General features: G+C 59.2%; 3 protein-coding genes across 13 annotated transcripts; 1 reads left to right on the top strand and 2 right to left on the bottom strand.

Annotated features, from left to right (window-relative positions):
* Positions 1 to 40: 40 nt before the first annotated feature.
* POLR3C (RNA polymerase III subunit C) lies at positions 41 to 4,529 on the top strand. 5 transcript variants are annotated; one of them, XM_065660240.1, is made up of 14 exons: positions 41 to 279; positions 711 to 966; positions 1,482 to 1,667; positions 1,750 to 1,835; positions 1,941 to 2,045; positions 2,272 to 2,364; positions 2,457 to 2,537; positions 2,946 to 2,997; positions 3,103 to 3,163; positions 3,245 to 3,395; positions 3,706 to 3,807; positions 4,053 to 4,102; positions 4,190 to 4,339; positions 4,416 to 4,529. In XM_065660240.1, the coding sequence occupies exons 1-14, from the start codon at positions 133 to 135 to the stop codon at positions 4,495 to 4,497; spliced, it is 1,602 nt and encodes a 533-aa protein (XP_065516312.1). In that variant the 5' UTR covers positions 41 to 132; the 3' UTR covers positions 4,498 to 4,529. The 5 variants fall into 5 exon arrangements, with proteins under 5 accessions (XP_065516312.1, XP_065516311.1, XP_065516315.1 ...); XM_065660239.1 differs by having other exon boundaries at positions 4,017 to 4,102; XM_065660243.1 differs by lacking the exon at positions 3,706 to 3,807 and having other exon boundaries at positions 3,114 to 3,163.
* A 335-nt stretch (positions 4,530 to 4,864) lies between these two features.
* On the bottom strand, positions 4,865 to 13,937 carry PIAS3 (protein inhibitor of activated STAT 3). Of its 3 annotated transcripts, none has more exons than XM_065660235.1 (15): positions 13,850 to 13,937; positions 13,415 to 13,470; positions 12,289 to 12,665; positions 11,416 to 11,500; positions 10,871 to 10,921; positions 9,809 to 9,899; positions 8,756 to 8,890; positions 8,551 to 8,656; positions 8,086 to 8,159; positions 7,535 to 7,695; positions 6,917 to 7,053; positions 6,527 to 6,653; positions 6,195 to 6,319; positions 5,897 to 5,934; positions 4,865 to 5,791 (listed from the first exon to the last, which is right to left on the bottom strand). In XM_065660235.1, exons 3-15 carry the CDS (start codon positions 12,587 to 12,589, stop codon positions 5,579 to 5,581), a joined length of 1,644 nt encoding a protein of 547 aa, XP_065516307.1. In that variant the 5' UTR covers positions 12,590 to 12,665; positions 13,415 to 13,470; positions 13,850 to 13,937; the 3' UTR covers positions 4,865 to 5,578. The 3 variants fall into 3 exon arrangements, with proteins under 3 accessions (XP_065516307.1, XP_065516308.1, XP_065516310.1); XM_065660236.1 differs by having other exon boundaries at positions 7,535 to 7,611; XM_065660238.1 differs by lacking the exon at positions 6,195 to 6,319 and having other exon boundaries at positions 5,705 to 5,791.
* A 40-nt stretch (positions 13,938 to 13,977) lies between these two features.
* Positions 13,978 to 20,056, bottom strand: ANKRD35 (ankyrin repeat domain 35). 5 transcript variants are annotated; one of them, XM_065660029.1, is made up of 12 exons: positions 19,912 to 20,056; positions 18,778 to 18,908; positions 18,599 to 18,687; positions 18,275 to 18,339; positions 18,083 to 18,140; positions 17,875 to 17,954; positions 17,692 to 17,798; positions 17,094 to 17,269; positions 15,403 to 16,880; positions 14,839 to 14,928; positions 14,689 to 14,754; positions 13,978 to 14,573 (listed from the first exon to the last, which is right to left on the bottom strand). In XM_065660029.1, the coding sequence occupies exons 1-12, from the start codon at positions 19,948 to 19,950 to the stop codon at positions 14,514 to 14,516; spliced, it is 2,439 nt and encodes an 812-aa protein (XP_065516101.1). In that variant the 5' UTR covers positions 19,951 to 20,056; the 3' UTR covers positions 13,978 to 14,513. The 5 variants fall into 5 exon arrangements, with proteins under 5 accessions (XP_065516101.1, XP_065516103.1, XP_065516102.1 ...); XM_065660031.1 differs by having other exon boundaries at positions 17,875 to 17,945; XM_065660030.1 differs by having other exon boundaries at positions 19,918 to 20,056.
* Positions 20,057 to 20,301: the final 245 nt, after the last annotated feature.

Genomic DNA, 20,301 nt, shown 5'->3' with positions numbered 1-20,301 from the left:
CGGCCGCAGCGGCCCGGGCCTAGGCCGGAGCCGGGTGGGTGAGGGCGTAGTGTGGCGGGGGGGATTCGGGGCGACATTGCTGACATTCGCCCTGTTCCCAGCGCCCCCGAGGGGATTTGAGGCGCCGCGGGGATGACCCAGGCGGAGCTGAAGCTCTGCTCCCTCCTGCTGCGGGAGTACTTCGGGGACATCGTGGAGACGATCGGCACGTTCCTCATCCGGAGCGGGCCGCAGCCGCTGCGCCTCATTGCGGCCGACACGGGACTGCTGCTGGATCAGGTGCGGTGGGAGACAGCCCCTGCTCCCTGTGCCCTGCCCCCTCCCCACTCCCTGCCCAGTGCCCCCTCCCTGTGCCCTGCCCCCTCCCTGCCCAGTGCCCCATCCCTGCGCCTCAGCAACCTATCCCCCCTGCCCCGGTGCAGCTTGAGGCCGTTGTTCTTGCCCCATCCCTTGTTCCTTGGTGCCCAGCGCTAGCACATCGTAGAGCAATGGCCATGAGCTAACACCCACCTAGCACCACCTCATGACGAGGAAGAACTCGGTGCCGAGGGTGGCAGAGCCCTGGCCCAGGCTGCCCAAGGGGTGCTAGAGGCTCCATCCCAAAGCCCCATGGACACGCTCTTGGTGGCCCAGGCTGGGGCCTGGTGTGTGGGGACGTGGTGGTGCCCCAGGGAGCTGGGAGCCTGTGGTGCCACGAAGCCTCCTTGCAGGTGAAGAAAGCGCTTTGTGTGCTTATCCAGCACAACCTGGTGGGTTACCAGGTGCAGAAGCGGGGCCTGGTGGAGTACGAGGCACGGTGCCGGCGCGTGCTGCGCATCCTGCGCTACCCCCGCTACATCTACACCGCCAAGAGCCTCTATGGGGACACGGGCGAGCTCCTGGTGGAGGAGCTGCTTCTCAACGGGCACATGAGCATGAGCGCCCTGGTGAGGAAGGTGGCGGACAGGCTCACCGAGACCATGGAAGGTGGGAAGCTCTGCTGGGAGCAGGGAGCAGGATGGCGGCGCTGGGGATGTGGAAAAGGAGCTGCTCAAACTGGGCTTGGGGAAGGGACACCTTCGGCTGGTGCCTTGGCCACTGCCAAGGATGGGGCATCCAAGTCTCCTCCATTGAACCCATTCCAGTGTCCTACCACCCTCACAACGAGGAACTTCATCCCAATATCCCACCCTAATCTCCCCTCTGGCAGGTTAAAACTATTCCCCCTTGTCCCATCCCTTGTCCAAAGCCCCTCTTCAAGGTTTCTTATAGCCCCTTTTGATTGGAATCAGGATCTTAGACTGGCTTGGGTTGGAAGGAACCTCAAACCTCATCCAGTCCAACCCCTGGCAATGATCAGAGACATCTGCAATAAACACCATGGGAATGTTGCCCCCCCAGTCCCAAACCACCCTCAGAGCATCCCTGACCACCAGCATCCCCTCACCCTCCGAAGCCACAGGCAACACCCTGATGCCACCATCCCTCTCCCTATGGATTAGATGGGAAAACCATGGATTACAGCGAGGTGGCCAACACCTTCGTGCGCCTGGCAGACACCCACTTCGTGCAGAGGTGTCCCCTGGTCCCCGAGGGCCTCGACACCCCCACAGTGCCACCTCCTCCTGCGCCCACCTTGGTGCTCAATGAGAAGGACATGTACGTGGTGCCCAGGCTCAACCTTGTAGGTGAGATGCCCCTCGGTCATGTTCTGCTGCTCTGATCCCACAGGGATGGGTTGGGAAGAGCCAACTCCAGCTTCTCTGACAGGGAAAGGGAAGCGGAGACGCTCGTGTGAGGAGGAGGATGGGGAGCACCAGGCTAAGAAGCAGAAGCAGGATGGAGAAAGCACTGAGGTAGCCAGGACATGAAGCAATGTCATCCACAGGGCGTAAAGCAGGACCTTTCCCTCCATTCCGTCCCTCCTTCCCCCCATTCCATGCCTTTTTCCCTGTTCCCAGCCTCCTCCTGACGATGGCATCTACTGGCAAGTCAACATTGACCGCTTCCACCAGCACTTCCGGGACCAGGCCATCGTCAGTGCCATAGCCAACCGCATGGATCAGGTCTATGGAATTCCTTGGATCCTCCTGCCCTTCCTCTCCTCCTGCTTGTGGTCGTAGTGGGGATGTTCTAACCCTGCTCCACCTACAAGCAGGCTCATGATGGTTGTAACTGAAATGAGCTCCCAAGTCCTTTCCAACCCAACCCATTCTGTGGTGGGTTCCTGCTGCAGGAATTGTTCAGAACTGAGGTTTTCCCATTGTTATCTTCTTCCCTTCCCAAATCCAGACCAGCAGCGAGATCGTGCGGACGATGCTGAGGATGAGCGAGGTGACCACGTCCTCCAATGCACCCTACACCCAACCGCTCTCTTCCAACGAGGTCAGTTCCTGCTTCCGGGTTGGGATCCAGCAGGAAAGCACCCAGAGTCTTGGAAAAGCTCAATTTTACCCCTCCTTATGTTCTCCTTGTAGATATTCAGGTCTCTCCCAGCCGGATACAACATTGGGAAGCAGGTTTTGGACCAGTATCTCACCCTGTTGGCAGATGACCCAGTGAGGAAATGTGTGCTTATGGTTCCTGTCCTAATGCAGGAGCTCTGGGGGGGTTCTGAGCCTGCCCCATGTTCTGGGGGCATTTGGGGCTAAGGGAAAACCACTTTCCTATTGGATTTCATGGAATCATGGAATGGTTTGGGTTGGAATTGACCTTAATGCTCATCTAAAGCCATGGGCAGGGACTAGAGCAGGTTTCTCCAACCTGGCCTTGAGCACTGCCAGGGATGGGGCAGCCACAGCTTCTCCATTCAGCCCATTCCAGTGTCCCACCACCCTCACAGGGAAGAACTTTCTCCTTCTATCCCACCTAAACCTTCCCTGCTTGAGGTTGATCCCATTCCCCCTTGTCCCATCCCTCCATCCTGGATGAAGTTCCCTCTCCAGCTTCTCCCTCTTCCCTTGCAGCTGGAGTTCGTGGGGAAGGCGAGGGACAGCGGCGGAGGCATGTTCACTGTCAGTATCCTTTGGGAAGCAAGAGCCTGACACACCCCCCTCCCCCCATTCCCAGCGCATGAAACATTCCCAAGTGCTGCCGTTATCCCTTGACCTTCACCTTGCACCGATCTCCACAAGGCCCTGGCGTCCTTGGCCACAGCCACCCTGGAGTCCATCGTGGAGGAGAGGTGAGATGGCAACTTGGGGCCTTCATGGGCTCATTCTTGACCCTTTCTCCCACCTCCTAAAGTGTTTCCCTCTTGGCTCAGGTTTGGCTCCCGCTGTGCCCGGATCTTCCGGTTGCTCCTGCGCAAGAAGCACCTGGAGCAGAAGCAAGTGGAGGATTTTGCCATGATCCCGGCGAAGGAAGCCAAGGACATGCTCTACAGAATGCTCTCAGAGAACCTGGTGGTCCTGCAGGTGAGGGTGGAGGGGATGGAGGCCAGTGGAGCTCCAAGGTGGCCCCATGAGGGAGCAGGACATCGCTGGCTCCACCACCACAATACATGGCTTTTCTCCACCACCACCACAATACATGGCTCTTCTCCACCACCACCACAATACATGGTTCTTCACCACCACCACCACCACAATACATGGTTCTTCTCCACCACCATGACAACACATGGTGGTTCTCCACCACCACCACCACAATACATGCTCCTCACAGTGCAGTCATTGGGTTGTGATGGATACATCCCCATGGAGCCCTTCCTCCTTCTCTTGGTAGGAGATTCCCAAAACTCCTGACCATGCTCCCTCCCGCACCTTCTACCTGTACACCGTGAATGTGCCAGCTGCGGCACGCATGCTGCTGCACCGCTGCTACAAGGTATGGACACCAACACGTGTGCTTCTCCACCACCACCACGCATGGGGGTTCTCTTCTGTCACCACAGTATGTGTGGTTCTCCATCAGCACCACCACATGTGGTTCTCCTCCACCACCCCATGAGCAAAGGTGTCTGTTTGCCCACCCATGTCCCCTCACATCCTGGGGACCCCATGGCTGGGTGCAACCACCTTGTCACCTCTCATCAGACCAGAGGCTCATCCGTTGCCATTCCCCCTTCCCAGAGCGTGGCCAACCTCATGGAGCGCCGCCAGTACGAGAGCAGGGAGAACAAGTGAGTCCCCCAAGCCACCGTGTCCTGTCCCCATGTCCGGGTCCAGGGTCCCAAAACCACCGCGGCCCTGTCCCATGTTCCCCACAGGCGGCTGCTGGAGAAGTCGCAGCGGGTGGAGGCCATCCTGGCTTCGCTGCAGGCCACGGGTGCGGGGGACACGCAGCTGCAGGACATCGAGGAGATGATCACAGGCCCCGAGCGCCACCAGCTCGACACGCTCAAGCGCAACGTCAACAAGTGAGGGGCGGGATGGGGAGGTCCCCCCGTGTCCCTCTGTGTCCTCCTGTGTCCCACCATGTCCCCATGTCTCCAGGCTGGATGCCAGCGAGACACAGGTGGACGAGACCATCTTTGTGCTGGAGTCGTTCATCGAGAGCACCGTGAGGCAGCCCTGAGGGGACAATAAAGGGACAGAGCCTAGGAACAAGCATGGCTTTGGGGGGCGGTGAGGGTGTAGGGGGTTGCAAGGTTGGGGGTGTCCCTTGTGGTGCTGTGGGGAGCAGATCCCTGTTGGTATGGGACAGAAACCTGGGCTGGGCATGGAATGGGGAACTCAGTGAGGAATGCTGGTGGGACCTGGAGCAGCAGCAATGGGAGCCAGCACCTCTGGCTGCGGGGGGAGCAGAGCAGAACATCCTCCATCCATCCATCCATCCCCACATCCCCACCCAGAGGCATCCAGGAGCCACTTCCTGACATTCCCAACCCTTCCCACCACAGTAGTTGGGCTCCTGCTGCATGCTGCACAGCACCAGCTCCAAATGGATTTCATACCTTTATTGCATGGAAGCACCCATAGCACCTGGGCTACAAGGCCTCATCCTGGTGGAATCCTGCTCCCTGCTGCCCCAGCCTGAAAATATCCCACTTGGAATTCCAGGAGCCACAACCCCCATTCAGTCCATAGATTACCTGGGCAACATCACCACCTTCAGTTATCCCTGTGTCCATAGGGAAAATGGGGGAAAACTTGGGAACTATCCATGCAACTGGAATTACAGATCCTGTTTGTGTTCCCTGACCAGCTCCAAGCTGGAAGGAGGTAAAAAAAGAGTGGAAAAAGGCAGGTTTGGCTTTTAAGAATCCATGGGAATTGCACTGGAGGAATGGGGCACCCAGGCTCTGGCTTCATCCCAGCCTTTCCCATTGGCTTCTTCCCTTAAAAAGTAGCATTTCTTCCCAGCTGGAACTCCGCCCTTGGAATTCTTGGATTCTGTATTGGAATTCTTGGAGTCCATAGAGGAATCCCATGGGATGGAACCAGACTGAAGATGCTGCTTCCAAAGTCAGGGGGTTTGGTTTAACCATTGTGAAAAGGCACTTCCCAACCCACCATCCCAATCCCAGCGGATACAGCGTTCAGCAGCACAAAGGGTGGGAATTGCCCAACACAGTGGTCAGGTCCCACCTGGAGAAGCCAGTCCCTAAGGCCAGCTCTTGGCCTCGTGTCCCATCTATTCCCAGTGGGAATGCTGCTCAATCCAGGGCAATGATGTCTGATCTGCATCCCGGCTGAGCTGTGGGGCTGCTCTGGAGTGTGGTGGTGGCCACGATGCTACTGGTTTGATGGGATCCAGCCATGGACATGGGGGTGACGCCAAGGAAAGGTCTGGAAGCGCTTCCATATGGGAAGAGATGGCTGAGGGCATCCTGCTCCTGCAGGGAGGTGATGACTGAAGGGCTGTAATGCTGCCGAGCAATGGGAATACCTCAGTCAGCTCCTGGTACCCATAGAACCCTATCCAAAGGGATGGAGCCATCCCAGAGCTTCCCAAAGCCACCACCCAAATGTACCTGGTTTTCACTTGGAAGGAAGGAAAACAACTCCAGGCCTAGAACAGGAAAAAAGGGGAATAAATTTCCAGTGGAAAGGGGAGGGAATTCTAATGGGTCCAGCCCCCCTCTCAATGAGATCCCACCATCCTGACAGCTCCCCAAAGCTGGAAGGGCTTTGGATAAGGGATGGGACAAGGGGGAATGGCTTTAACCTGCCAGAGGGGAGATTGAGATGGGATTTTGGGAAGTTACTCCCTCCACCTACCCACTCTGGCTGTGCTGATTGGTACCTTCAGCCAGAGGGACCTGTTGTTACCTGCAAGCTCCGAGTAGGAAGGGTGGAAGTCAGGAATGGGGAGGTTGGAGACATAGTCCCTGCCCAAGGCTGCCATGGGAGCACTCCGGAGCACGGAGGATGGCCGGGGGTGGATGCTCAGCACCCTGGAACACAGCAGGGACACGAAGAGCATCACTGGGAGCAGCCTGGGAAGATCCAGGAGCTGTCCCCTGAGGTGCCACATCCCAGCAGAGAGACACTGGGAGCACAGGGGGTGCTTCCTGAGAGCTGTGTGTGGGGCGGGGAGGGAGCAGGGAATGAGCTGGGAATGAGCAGCAAAGATGTGGAGCTGGGGCCGGTCCCCGCCTCACCCCTTGTGCCCGGGGGCGCTGCTGAGCGGCCGCTGCCTCTTGGCCGTCGGTGGCTCCTCCTCGTCGGACGAGTCCCGGGTCAGGTCGATCACCTCCGCCCGGGGCCCGGGGCCCACAGGGGGAGCAGCTGCAAGGGAAGAGCCGGCGTCAGCCCCGGAGCCCCGCGGCTTCCAGAGCGCAGGTCCCAGAGCCCACCAATTCCAAGGGGAACCGGCAGCTTTCCTGCTGTTCCCAGCACAGGGCCTCTTCATGCTCCTGGTGGTTTCAGTTTAATCCCAAACTCTGGCTCCCACCCGTGCTGGGGGATGCTCTGAGTGTTGCTTTGCAAGTTGGAATTCCAAGCATTTTGGCATCTCAGCCAAAGGACTGGCGAAGAAAGAGCTCCCATACCCTCAATGCTACTGAACACAGAGGTCTGGCCCATCTCCTGCTTCTCCTTCTTCAGCTTCATGGGGCACCAGGAGCCATCCTCCATGAACTGGATCTCATCACAGTCTGTGCAGGAGTTGAGGATTTCCATGAACAACCTGCCAGGAGAGAGCACAAACACTGCATGGAATCCTGCAGGGATGAGACAAGGGGAATGGCTTTAACCTGCCAGTGCCTGCCCCATTCCTGGCAGTTTTCAAGGCTGGGCTGGATGGGGCTTGGAGCAACCTGCTCCACTGGAAAGTGTCCCATGGCTTTCGATGAGCTTTAAGGTCACTTCCCACCTAAACCATTCCAGGATTCCATGATTCTGGAGTCGATCTGATGGAGCTAAGGAGCTGGGCTCAAGTGGTACAAAGAATTAACCCTCTGGGCCAGCATCACCTGCAGGTTTAGCTTTAGGATATACAATGATTGTGACAAAGGCTTCTTGTTCTTTGGGAGAAACTTCCCCGGATTGGATCAGTTTAGGGAATGGAGTCACATCCCACATTATTCCAGGCTGCAAGTTGTGTCAGGATGGTAGAGATAAGCCTTAGAAGAAAGCCATGACCCTGTGTAAGGAGCCCTCAAGCTCACCCATCGATGATCAAGTCGTCATATGGGGCTTTCTGGTCACACACAGGACAGGTCCACGTGGGCTTCTTCTCGTTCATCTGCAGGTAGAGGGCTGCATCGAAGCACTGCAGGTGGCTGCACGTGGTGGCTCTGCAGGGCACCCTCAGCCTCATCTTACCCAGCTGAGGAACAAGGGACAGGAGCTCAGGGGGGGTTATCCAGCCTCTTTCCAGGGCTAATTCCCATCTTGCCCCTGCCCAGCGCATTGACCTGAGCTCAGTGTCCAAGAGGAGTTAATGGGGGAGAGAAAAGCTTTCCCTGAGGAACTGGTGCCCTTTGGGTTGCTTTTGAAGCTCATTCCACATGCTAAGAGTGAAGGGGGAAGGCAGGGAGAGGCTCCCCAGGAGGCTGTGTGAAAGAGCAGCTGGTTTGCTTGCCTTTGGGCCTCAAAGCTGGCTCCTTTGCTACCAAAGCAGGGCTGCAACAGCACCTACGCAGTGGTTAAGGTCAAAGCAGGAAGCTCTTTGCAAAGGCCCAGCCAAGAGAAGAGGAACATAAATGTAGAGACCTACTGGACACAGCAGGGACACGCGTAAGCTGGTTGTAGCTATCTCACTGTCGGGGTCAGCAGTTAGCTTTTCCTTGACTGCAAGAAGAGGAGGGGAGAGAAGGGTCTCCTGTCATCATCCTCCTTCTTGGACACACAGCGACAAGTACACACGGGATGGAGCATTCCACATCACCCTGAGGTGCTGGCACAGGGTGGCCAGGGAAGCTGTGGATGCCCCATCCCAAGGCCACAAGGTTAAATGGGGCTTGGAGCAACCTGCTCTAGTGGAAGGTGGCTTTAGATAAGCTTTAAGGTACCTTCCAGCCCAAATTCCATGGGGATTCCATGATACCACCACGTGTTAGTTGGATGAGTAAACCCAGTGTAACACGCATGTGGGCCACCAGGCAGAATTCCCAAGCCAGGCTGTCAAGCGAATCCCATCGACCAGCTGGGAAAAGGCTGGGAAAACCCAACAGGGACTTACTGAGGGCTCGGGAATGATCTGGGTTTCGGATGCCCTTGGCCCGGAGCTTCTGCAGCAGCGCCACAGCCGTCAGCTGCTTCACCAGGTACACGGACAGCGAGTAGCTCTGTTGGAGAGAGCCCCACTCAGGAGAGGGCTCAGTGCCTCTGCCAGCCCATCCCTATGGAACGCAGATGGATGGAGTAGCAGCTCCCACCCCACTCACCCGGCCCAGCTCCGAGGACCAGTTGACCACGAGGCTGTTGGGGACAGTGGCTGAAAGCCGTGCCAGGGGCGTGATGTTGACTGGGCGGTTGGGCCGCTTGGGCTCAGCACCGCTCTTGCTGGGGGGAAGGTAACCCTGTGGGGCAGAGAACCTTGAATGAACTCTTCCCAAGGCATAAAGGCCACCAATGGGCATCTCCAACCCCCTAGAATGGGTTGTGAAGGACCTTAAGATCATCCAGTTCCATGGGCAGGGACAGCTCCTAGAGCAGCTTCTCTTCTCCAGCCCCAGCGTTCCCAGCCTGGCTCCCTGGGAGCTGCTCCAGCCCCTGCTCATCCTCATGGCCTCCTCTTGACTCATTCCAACAGCTCCGCATCCTCCTTGTATTGAGGGCACCAGAGCTGCACCCAGTGAGGACATAAAGCCACCTATGGGAGTCTCCAGCCCCCATTCCATCCTTCAGGATGTATTTCCAGTCATGCTTTAGAGCTTGTCTGGGAATTGCTCTACCGATCCCAAAGTATTTTTAGTCCTTGTTATTCATTCTTAATGGGATATTAGGATTGTAGATGCCCCATCCCTGGAGCCCACAGGGTGCCTGGAGAAGCTGTGGCTGCCCCATCCCAAGACTAGGTTAGAAGGGTCTTGAAGCAACCTGGATTACTGTAAAGCATCCCTGCCCACGATGGATGATCTTAAGGTCCTTTCCAACCTAAACCATTTTAGGATTCTGTTATTGCTCAAGGAATGAGGGATAAATGGTCCCTTTAATGTCCATACCATGAGGAAGGAATCCCAGTGCGAGCTCAACCCCAGCACTGGCACTCCCAAGGTGCCCACAGGGCAGGTTAAAGCCATTCCCCTTGTCCCATCCCTCCATCCCTTGTCCAAAGCCCCTCTCCAGGTTTCCTGCAGCCCCTTTAAGCACTGGAGCTGCTGTAAGGTCTCCTGGAGCCTTCTCCATTTACTGAAGGCACTATTCCATGGATCTCAGCTTTTACCAAGGGCAGGCTTCAGGCTCCAAGGAATCCAGAGGGAAGAAGGTTTACTCACGGGCAGGGGACAGAGTTTGCCATTGACCTTGACGAATAAGTTAGGAGGGAAGTGATCTTCCTGGGGGCAGCTGGTTTCACACAAGCAGAACCTAAAGGAGAAAGTGGCCAGTGAGTGGTGACATTCCCAAACTTCCCTTTGCTAAGAGGAAATCCTTTTTCCCCCAAGCAGAATGGATCCAGGGCTGGAAAACAGGAGGTGAACAGCCCCACATGTGCTTCAAACCCTGTTTCACCACCAGTGACTTCAAGGGCTTCTCTACATCAACTCCCTGCTTGTGGCTGTGTTGGCATCCCCTGCAAGTCCTAATCCTGCTCAATCCCAAGGCTCTAGGTTCCTCTCCAAAGTGCCTGCTCCCTGAATCCCACCATAGCCCTGTGCTGAAGCAGGACCTGGAGCCACAGGTACCTGGGAGTTCTTGCTTGGGAACATGGGAACACATAGCAGGAAGGAAGAGATGGTGCCCACCACCTCCTGCATGAAGGTTTGCTTCCTTGGAAAGCTTCCTTTTGGAAAACCCTTCATCACCCCTGCCATGCAGAGCATGACAAGAGGCACATCCTGAGCCTTAGAAACCACGCACCCAGCGGCTGTTTTATGCTACAGAAGAACCATTTCCATGCATCCACCTTGTTCCTGGGACCATCAATGCCTGCTCCAGAGGAAGGTGTCCCTGTCCTTGGAGCTGGATGGGCTTTAAGGTCCTTTCCAACCCATTCCAGCCACGGGTGAATGTTGGGGAAGAGCCACCCCAGCTCCTGTTTGGTGCCACCAAGAGGCAGAGGGTGCTGGGGAGGCACCTACCATGGATTTTACCATTCCCACTCTCCACATGCCATGGATTGTGTTGAGTAAGAGCTGAGGGAAAATCAAATGTGAAGCTCAGGAAGGTTTTCTCTCATTCCTGATTAAAACCAAGAGGAAGGAGTTCTCCAGGAGCCCCAAAATGGGAAGAGATGAAGTTTTTCTGCCCTTCAAACAGGGAATCTTGTGTGGCAGCAGCTCCAGGGGTGATTCCAAACCTGAAGGGAGGGCAGAGGGATGTTGATGGGATTCCCTTACCTCAACTGCACTTGGATGGTGTAGTCACACTTGGCACCCGGTAGGAGATCTCTGCAAAGGAAGAGAAGGGCTTCAGAGGGGCAGCAGCACCCACTGGAGCATCAGAGCCCCACAGCAGGACATTGCCCTGAGTCCTACTGTGGCTGCTCCATCCCAAAGCCAGGCTGGAATGGGCTTGGAGCAACCTGAGCTCCAGGAAGGTGGAGGAAGGTGGCTTTAGATGAGCGTTGAGGTCCCTTTGAACCCAAATTCCATGGGGATTCTATGATGCCACCACTTATTAGTTGGATGATGAATAAACCCAGTGCAGCTAAAGGGTAAATCCATGTGGACCCGCAGGCAGAATTCCCAAGCAAATCCCATCAAACAGCTGCAAAAGTGATGGGAAAATGAGGAAAATCTCCCCAAAACCTCTCCCTGCTGCTGCCTTTTGGGATGCCACCAATGTCAGCCTCACTGCAGATCCTGCCTGGAGGCACAGCCTCAGGTCTGGGATGAGCTGGAACGGCTGGAGCCCAGTTATGGCATTCCAGGAGTTCACTTACCGGGAAGTGAGGATCTGCTGCACCTGCTGGGGGGTGAGAGCGAAGGTGAAATGAGCCTCCTCAAAGCGCTGGCTTGTGCTGGAGGCTGGAGAAGAGACAGGAAGTGATTCCAAAGCCATAGGGACACCAAAGCCCAGCTCAATCCATGGCCGGGATTAACCGGGAGCCACAGAGCTGAGCTCTTCCAAGCAGATATTCCACTCCTATCCCTATCTCTAGTAGGAAAACCAAGACCTGGTGGCTTGGACAGAGAGGAGGTGACTCCAAAGAGCACCTCCAAGCACAGATTCCTCAGCAAGCCGAGGGGGGTTTTGCTCCCCAGTGCTGAAATGGAATTCCTGACCACAGCAGGAATTCCAAGGAATTCTGACCATCCTCAGGCTTGCTGTTCACGTCCAGAACCAACTCCCATCTTACAACCAGTCCCTGCTCTGCTGGCAGCCTCCATCCACCCAGAGAAAAACAGCTCCAACATTCCTGGGAACACAGGGAGAGCTTGGGGAGATCCAGGCATGGGCAAAAGCTAAACCTGGATCTTCCTCACTTGAAGCAGAGTGGGAAGGGACCAGGGGGCTTCATCCCCATCCCATGTCTCACCGTCCTCACCCATCACCACCTCCTCCATCCCTGCTCGGTTTGCCTTCCCCACATTCCAGATTCCTGGCATTCCACAGCCACCAGGAGCTGAATGAAGGTTTGGATGCCCCATCCCTGGCAAGTGTTCAAGGCCAGGTTGGAGCAACCTGCTCTAGTGTGAGGTGTCCCTGGACAAGCTTTGAGGTCCCTTCCAACCCAAACCCATTCCATGCTTCCATGATCCCACTGACGTCCCTTGGGAAGCCCCAGGCTCTCCCTGCCACCCCCCCAACATACCCAAGGTGGTGGGTTTGATCAGCTCATCATACACCTGGTAGAAGGGCAACCTCTTCATCGTGACATCGGGGTGCAGGGGGTGCACGGGGGGGGTCCCATGCTCCACATCCACCTCCTGCTTGGCTCCAGGCCTCGGAGGTGGGAACGTTGCCGCCATGGGGCTGGAGCTGTGTCCATAGGGAAGCTGCCCCTCTGTGGTGGGCACCGGCAGGGGCCCTGCCTGCGTGTGGAGCATGGGGAGGTGGGAAGGGGCCAGGGGCTTGCGGGGGAACCTCCTCCTGTAGAGCTCCTTAATCTTCATGGGGGCACTTGGGCTCCTGCTTCCTTCCAGGCAGGAGAGCGTGGAGCTGGGACACCCCACAGCTCAGCACCACGTGCTGCAAGGGAAGGAAACCACCGTTACAAGAGCACCAGGAGGACTGCACATTGGAAACTCAAAAGGTTGCTACAGCCCAACCAAAACCCCTTGGAGCTCGCACTTAAACTAAAGCCAGGCTTTAAGCTCTCGGCTGAACCCCACTGTATAAGCCCAAAAGGGGGTTGAGGTGTTGCTTTTCCTCTCCGCTTTCCAAAGGATACATTGGAAACCAGCCCAATGCTTCCCAAAGGAGATAGAGCTGAGGAAATGCTGCTCCTGAGCTCAGGGGATGGCTTCATGGAACAGGAGCACCCATGGACAAGTGCTATGGAAGCATGGAGCCACCTCCATGGGTGTATCCGTGTGCTCAGCACTGCCCAACCTCTGCCTTCAGGCCAGGGACAAAGGGTTAAATCCAGGATCGAGCAGCTCCCGAGGGATCTGGAAAGACTTTTCCCTTTGGGGTCCCCAAATACAACGCACTCAGCGGCAGCTGGACTCCACATCCAACCCTCCTATAGAGCCCCATAGAGCTTCCCATAGCACCAGCCCCACAGAGGGGCCTCTATGTGCCCTTTATCGCCTCTCGGGGCTCAGGACACATTGGGGCTGTGTCCATCTCAAACCTCATTCCAGGGACTCACTGCTTGCCTTGGCCTTTAGCAGGGAAGTTACACCCCATATTCCAGCCTTGGAGGAGGGGAAGGAATAAGCATTAACACAACAGGGAGAAGGATTCCAAGGCAAACAAAGCAGCTTTGGGATTACCAAGGAGGGAATTCTCTGTTCCACAGGAGGACAAAGGAGGGGACACGCTCGCATTCCTAAAGGAACAAGAAGAGATGGAGGGGGATGAGAGCCTGGCCCAGACTCCCCTCTTTGCTCTGTGGGGCTGAGCACCCCACAGCCTGGCACAGCTCTGAGCCCCCTGGCTCTGCTCCCCATGATCCCAGCCCCACACAACACCAGCTACAGGTCCCACAGCCACACACAACACCCACTATGGGTCCCACAGCCCCTCACAACACCCGCTATGGGTCCCATAGCCCCACACAGCCCCGTTATGGATCCCACAGCCCCTCACAACACCCGCAGTGGGTCCCATAGCCCCTCACAACACCCGCTATGGGTCCCATAGCCCCTCACTACACCCGCTATGAGTCCCACAGCCCCGCTATGAATTTCTACCAACCCCCACCGCACCTTCAGCTCCGCCGCCGCCGCCATCTTGGGACACGGAGCATCGCAGCGGCGCGCATGCGCCAACAGACCACGCCCATTTCCCTTAGTGCCCCGCCCACCTCCCTTATTACCCCGCCCCTCTGCCGCTCTCCAAGCGCGCTCCGCTTCACCACGCTCCCAGGACGGAACTGGGGGGGGCTGTATGGGCCTGTGTGACGCTGTATGGGGCTGGGGCTATATGGGACTGTGTGGGGCTGTATGGGGACTGCTGTTATATGGGGCTATCTGGGGCTGTATGGAGATGTATGGGGCCGTGTGAGGCTATACGAGGCTGTATAGAGATATATGATGCTGTGTGGTGCTCTGTGGGGCTATATGGAGCTATATGGGTCTGTATGGGGACAGGCACTATATGAAGCTCTATGGGGGTCTATATGAGGCTCTTTAGGGCTCTATGGGGCCTTGGTGTTATATGGCACTCTATGGGATCAGTCCTATTCGTGCCCACCCGCGGCCTGGCTCCCAAAACTACGCTGGGTACCCCCATGGAGCAGGACCCTCACTCCCAGCCAGGACCCTCCCGCTGCCGCAGTCGGATGCAGCCAGGGACAGGGAACACGGGATGGGACCATGCAACTTTGCCCATTTAATGCCTTAGTGAGAGCCATGGGGCCGATCCTGCCCGTCAGCCCTGGGTGCGCAGGATACGCAGCAGCATGGCGTGCACCCCCTCATCCATGAATCCCTGAGGGAGGAAGAGCTTTGCTAGGGAACAGGGACCCAAAGTGGGTGCTGAGCTCCGTATTGCCCAGCATTCCAGTTGGAATTGTCCCCCTGGAGCCAGGGCTTCGAGATCCCACCTGGGCAGCGTTGAGCAGATGGGTCCTGTAGATGGCCACTATGTCCCGGTGGTTCTTCTGCTGGACCTGGGAAGGAGAAGGAGGAAGAGGAAAAGGAGGATGTGGAGGTGGGGTGCTGGTTCGAAGGGGACCGGGTGTGCTGGCACCCACCTCCAGTTGGAGCTGGAGCCGGGCACTCTGGCTGCGGAGCCCCAGCACCTCGGCCGACAGCTTCTCTGTCTCCACCAGCAGCTTCTTCATCTGGGACAGGGATGGGGACAGCAATGAGAAGAGAAGGGTTGGCAATGGGGAGAGTGATGAGAAGGGAATGACAGTGGGAAGGGGACAGTTATAGGGATGGGAAGGCAATGGGGATGGATATAGAAGGGGGATGGGGATGGATATAGTAGGGGGATGAGGATGGGAAGGCAATGGGGATAAGGACAGTGATAGGAAGGGGATGATGGTAGGGACAATGATGAGGACAGCCTCAGGAAGAGGACGGTGATGGGAAGGGAATGGCAATGGGATGGGGACAGTGATGGAAATGGTGATGGGAACTGGCTGGGGACAGATATGGCAGGAGGACTGGGAAAATTATGGGAAAAAGATGGTGATGGGAAAGGAATGGCAATGGGAAGGGGACGGTGATGAGGACTGTGATGGGAAGGGGACAGCATTGGGAACAGTGATGGGAAGGGAATGGCGGTGGGAAGGGGCCGGTGCCGGCCTCACCTTCCCGTCCTTGTCCCGACAGGCCCTGGAGAGCTCCCCGGCCCTGTCCCGGAGGCTGCCGAGGCTCCGCTCCAGCCCGTCCGCGCGCTCCCGCAGTTCCTGCAGCTCCCGCTCCCGCTCCGCCGCCCGGCCCAGCGCCTCCTCCTTGGCCCTCGTCTCCTCGGCCGCCACCTCCCGCCAGCGCTCGGCATCGCCCGCTGCTCCCGGAGGGATGCTCCGGTCGCGCAGGGCGGCAGCGGTGCTGGCCAAGCGCTGCAGCGCCCGCGGCACGCAGGGACCCGCGGCCAGCACCAGCTCAGCCACCGCCTCCTCCAGCTCGACCACTACCGCGGGCACAGCGTCCCCATCGCTGCCGGGCGCTCCTGCTGCGGGGGTACCTTCGCCCTCCATCTCTGTGATGAGCTGCAAGGCCTCCTGCTGGGACCGCACCAGCCCGTCCAGTTTGTGGTGCAGCTCCCGCAGGATACCGGCGCCCGCGTCCCCGGCCGCTTCCCGCACCCGCTCTCCCACCCCATCCCGCAGCAGCGCCAGCTCCCGCCGCTGCCGCGCCAGCTCCCGCCGCAGCCTCCGCACCTCCCCTTGCGCGACACCTTCCAGCTCCGGGTCCTGCTCCCGCAGCCCCCGCAGCTCCTCCTGCAACCGCTCCCGCTCCCGCCCCAGCCGCGCCAGCTCCGCCAGGAGCATCCCGTTGCTCTCCTTCAGCTCCTGCATCTCCTTCTCCGCGCTCCCACCCTCCCCCGGCTGCTCCTCTTGGCTCTTCCCCTCCGGAGCCGGCTCCGGGCGTTGGGAAGGGGCCGCCGTCCCGTTGAGCCGCTGCGGCAGCTCCCGCTCGAGGGTTTCCAGGAGGACGCGGGATTCCTCCAGGATCTTGGCATGGGTCTCGTCGGCGCGGCTCAGCGCCTGCTCCAGCCCCAGCACCAGCTTCTCCCAAGCGGCCAAGCTCCTCCGCACGGCGTCGGCCGACACCACCTCGTAGTGCAGTTTCCTCCTCAGGGCTTCCTCCACCTCCTTCCGCAGCCCCTTGCTCCGGGTGAAGGCTCCCGCCTTCGCCTCCCGCAGCCGGGCACACTCATCCCGCAGCCAGGTCAGGAAGGTGACTAGGGCAGCGGCCCCGGCCCCCGGACATTCCCCCCCCGGTTGGTGTCCTTCACCCTCGGCCACCATCCTCTTCCTCAGCTCCTCCATGTGCTGCGCCAGCAGGGCCAGGCAGGCGCCATCCTCATCCTCATCCAACATCCCATTCCCGGCTCCGGGCAGGAGCTGCGCCAGCTCCCGCACCCGCTGCCGGATGCTGTTGGAGGCGGCCTCCAGCCGCTGGTATTCCCGAGTTTTCCTCTCCAGCTGCTCCTGCAGCCGCTGAACTTCGCTCCCATCCTGCTGCTTTTCACCCTTGCTCTCATCCTCATCCTCCTCCCTGTCACTGCACGGGGTACCCTCTGTTTGTGGCACAGAGTCCCCGGTGCAGCCAGCACCATTCTCTGCCGGGAGGGGAAGGAACGATCCCATTTGTCTCGCTTTTACCCCTTTTTCCCCTAAAACAAGCAGCTGGGTGGTGGGTGACGGTGATGGGGTGGTGGTGACAGGGTGATGGTGATGGGGTGGTGGTGATGGGGTGATGGTGACAGGATGATGGTGATGGGGTGACGGTGATGGGGTGACAGTGATGGGGTGACAGGGGCAGGGAGACTCACCTCTCCTGCTGCAGCGAGCGCGGCGCAGGAGTCTCCGGAGGGTGCAGTTGGGAATCTTCTGCTCCAAGTGGTGCCACCGCTCCTTGTCCCCTATGTTCCCGAGGGCTGCCCCATGGCTCAGCAGCAGCTCAGCCGACTCCAGGCTGCCGTGCTCGCAGGCCAGCGCCAGGGCTGTGCTGCGGAGCAGTGACACGGTGACGTGAGTGTCCAGTGGCATGGTGACATGGGTGCCCAGTGGCATAGTAGCTTGGTGACGTGGGTGCCCAATGGCACGGTGACATGACGGCATGGGTTCCAAATGGCATGGTGACATGGGTTCCCAATGGCATAGTGACATGGTGGCATGATGGCACGGGTGCCCATTGGCACAGTGGCATGATGGCATGGCAGTACAGTGACATGATGGCACAGCGACATGATGGTACAATGCAACCCATCCCTTGCCACCCCTTTCCCCTCACTCTTCCCCTGGGGCCAGGGGACATCCCCAGGGTGCACCGAGTGCCATCAAGCCATTACCCTGCACATGGGGCACAGCACAGACACACCCCATCACCCCCCATCACCCCGGGTGTCCCCTGTCCCCGCAGACACTCACTTCTGCTCCTTGTCGGCCATGTTGGGGTCGGCGCCACGCTGCAGGAGCTGGGCGCAGATGGCCGCGTGGTTGCCCCTCGCCGCCAGCATCAGGGGGGTCTGCCCGTGCTGGGGGGATGTGAGGTACTGTCAGCGCCCCCCCAGCACCCATTGGGTCCCACATGCCCCCAGAGTCCCCACTTACTGCATCGGTGACGTCCGGGACAGCCTCGTGGTCACAGAGCAGGAGGACACTGGAGGCGCAGCCCGAGGTGGCTGCAGGAGCTGTGTCAGCACGGGGTGGGGACGGACACAGCTCTTTTGGGGGTCACTGGGGCATCCCCAACCCCGTACGAGCCTTCAGGGACCCCACAGCCCAGCCCAGCCTGGTTTGGAGCCCCCATGGCACTCACCAGCCCAGTGCAGAGGGGTTCGGTTCTGCCCATCCACGTGGCCCTCGTTGGCACCGTACTGGAGGGGGACACAGCAGGCAGCTCCTTGTCCCCATTTTTATCCCCATCTCCATCCCTAGCTCCATCCCCTCTGCATCCCCAGCCCTGTCCTTGTCCCCATCCTTACCCCTATCTCCATCCCCATCCCTGTACCTGCAGCAGGACCTTCACGCACTGGGGCTGGCAGGCGATGGTGGCCAGATGCAGTGCGGTGCTGCCTGCAAGGAGACACCCTCGGGCTGGGCACCAGCATCCGAGAGGACACCAGGGAGAACCCCCAACCCCAGGGGACACCCCACCTCGGGGACGTCACCCCATGGCATGGCAGGACAGGGATGCCGCCCTGGAGCTTGCAGCCTCTAGGTGCAGGTCTGGGGTACACGCAGCCCATCAGCATCACCATTACACAGGGACTGAACACTGGCTCCATGGTATGTCCCCCTCTATGGGGGTGTCCCCACAGTGTCCCCCTCTTACCATCATCATTCTTCTCATTGACGGGTGCCCCATGGGCCAGCAGCAGCGTCAGGCACTCGGTGAGACCCTTGGATGCAGCCAAGTGGAAGCTGGAGGAGGGCGAGAGGTGGCTGCCACCCAGGTCCATCCCCCCCAACCCTGGTGTCCCCCGTGGTGTCCCCCGGGCGGGGGGGACATACGCGGATTGCCCCACGGCGTTCAGCTTGGCGGGACGTGCTGTCTTGCGGGCAGCGAGCGTGGCCACGCGCCCTACATCCCCCTTCTCCACCGCTTCCAGCAGCTTCTGGTCCTGCTTGTTCCAGCTTTCCACCTGGAATGGTGGAGGCGAGGGGAAACTGAGGCACAGGCTGCGGGGGGTGTGTGTCCCAATGACCACCCCCCGCAGCGGCGTGGAGCCGTGCCTCAATTTCCCTGCTTGTTGGGCGGCTCCATTAGGGATGGGGTCGCGAATCCCGGCTGATCCCGGCCCCGGGCGCAGCCAGGAAGGGGAGGCGAGGCCGGAGCGTGCCCCAGCCTGCTCCTGCCCGGCTGGTTTGTCGGGCTCAGCCCCGCCGCCGTGCGGGGTGTGGTGGCACCGACCGGCACTCGGGACCGGCAGCGGGATCAGGTCTGGGAATATGCACAGGGACGGGCACCGGCATCGGGCACCGAGCATCCCAGTATCGGGGTTGCGATTGCAGCCACCCTGGAGCAGGGACTGGGACTGCAGCCGGGGGCTGGATTGCAGTTGGGATTGTAGCTGGCATTAGGGCTGGGGTCAGGATTGGGATTTGTACCTGGATTTGGGCTGGCGTCAGGGCTGGGGCTGGGGTCAGGACTGGGATTATAGCTGGCATTGGGGCTGGGATTGCAGCCAGAATCGAGACCAGTGTTGGGTTGTAGCCAGCATCGGGCTGCGGTCAGGACTGGGTTTGCAGCCGGCAATAGAGCCGGGATCAGGGCTGGGATTGCAGCCAGCATGGGGACCATGTTTGGGTCTGGGCTGCCGCCAACACTGGGACTAGATTGAGGTTGGGATTGGGGTTGTAGCTGGCATTGGACCTGGGACTGGGTTCGCAGCCAGCGTCAGGGATGGGATTGGGAGTGCAGTCGGTATCAGGACCAGCACTGGATCTGGGATGCAGCCGGCATCAGGGCTGGGATTGGGGCTGGGGTTAGAATCGGGATTGAATCCAGGATCTCAACCAGCAACTCGGGGGGCGGGGGGGGGCTTCCTCCCACCCAGCCCCATGGGGTTGCCACGGCAGCACCCACGGGTGTTCAGCGTGCCCGGGGCTCACTGATACCCGCACCCGTGGGGCTCCGGGACTCACCGCCACCTGCGAGCTGGAGCAGGAGAACATCCTCTTCATGGTGGCGGAGGGGCACAGACCCGGGGACACCCCCAGGACCCCGCGGTGCCGCGCCGGTGCTGCTGCAGGTCTGTGGGTGCCGGTGCTGCCGCCCCAACGCGCGGCCTCCGCCCCGTCACCTCCCCACGCCCGCAGCTCAGCCCGGGCTTGTCCCGTCCCCTCCCCGGCCCCCCCCACCGGCACTGAGCACCCGGGATGTGGGTGGCCATCACCCTGCACCGAGCTCTGGGGAACACCCCCCCAAGATGGGACACACGCACAGAGCACACTTTGGGGTCGGACGCCACAACACGAGGGACACACACCCCATTCTGGGGGGGACACACACCCCATTTTGGGACACATACACTT

The sequence above is a fragment of the Lathamus discolor genome, chromosome 24 (genome assembly GCF_037157495.1).
Source record: "Lathamus discolor isolate bLatDis1 chromosome 24, bLatDis1.hap1, whole genome shotgun sequence".
NCBI lineage: Eukaryota > Metazoa > Chordata > Aves > Psittaciformes > Psittacidae > Lathamus > Lathamus discolor.
Note: the sequence above shows the minus strand (reverse complement) of the source record. Positions and strands in the feature narration are given on the sequence as shown.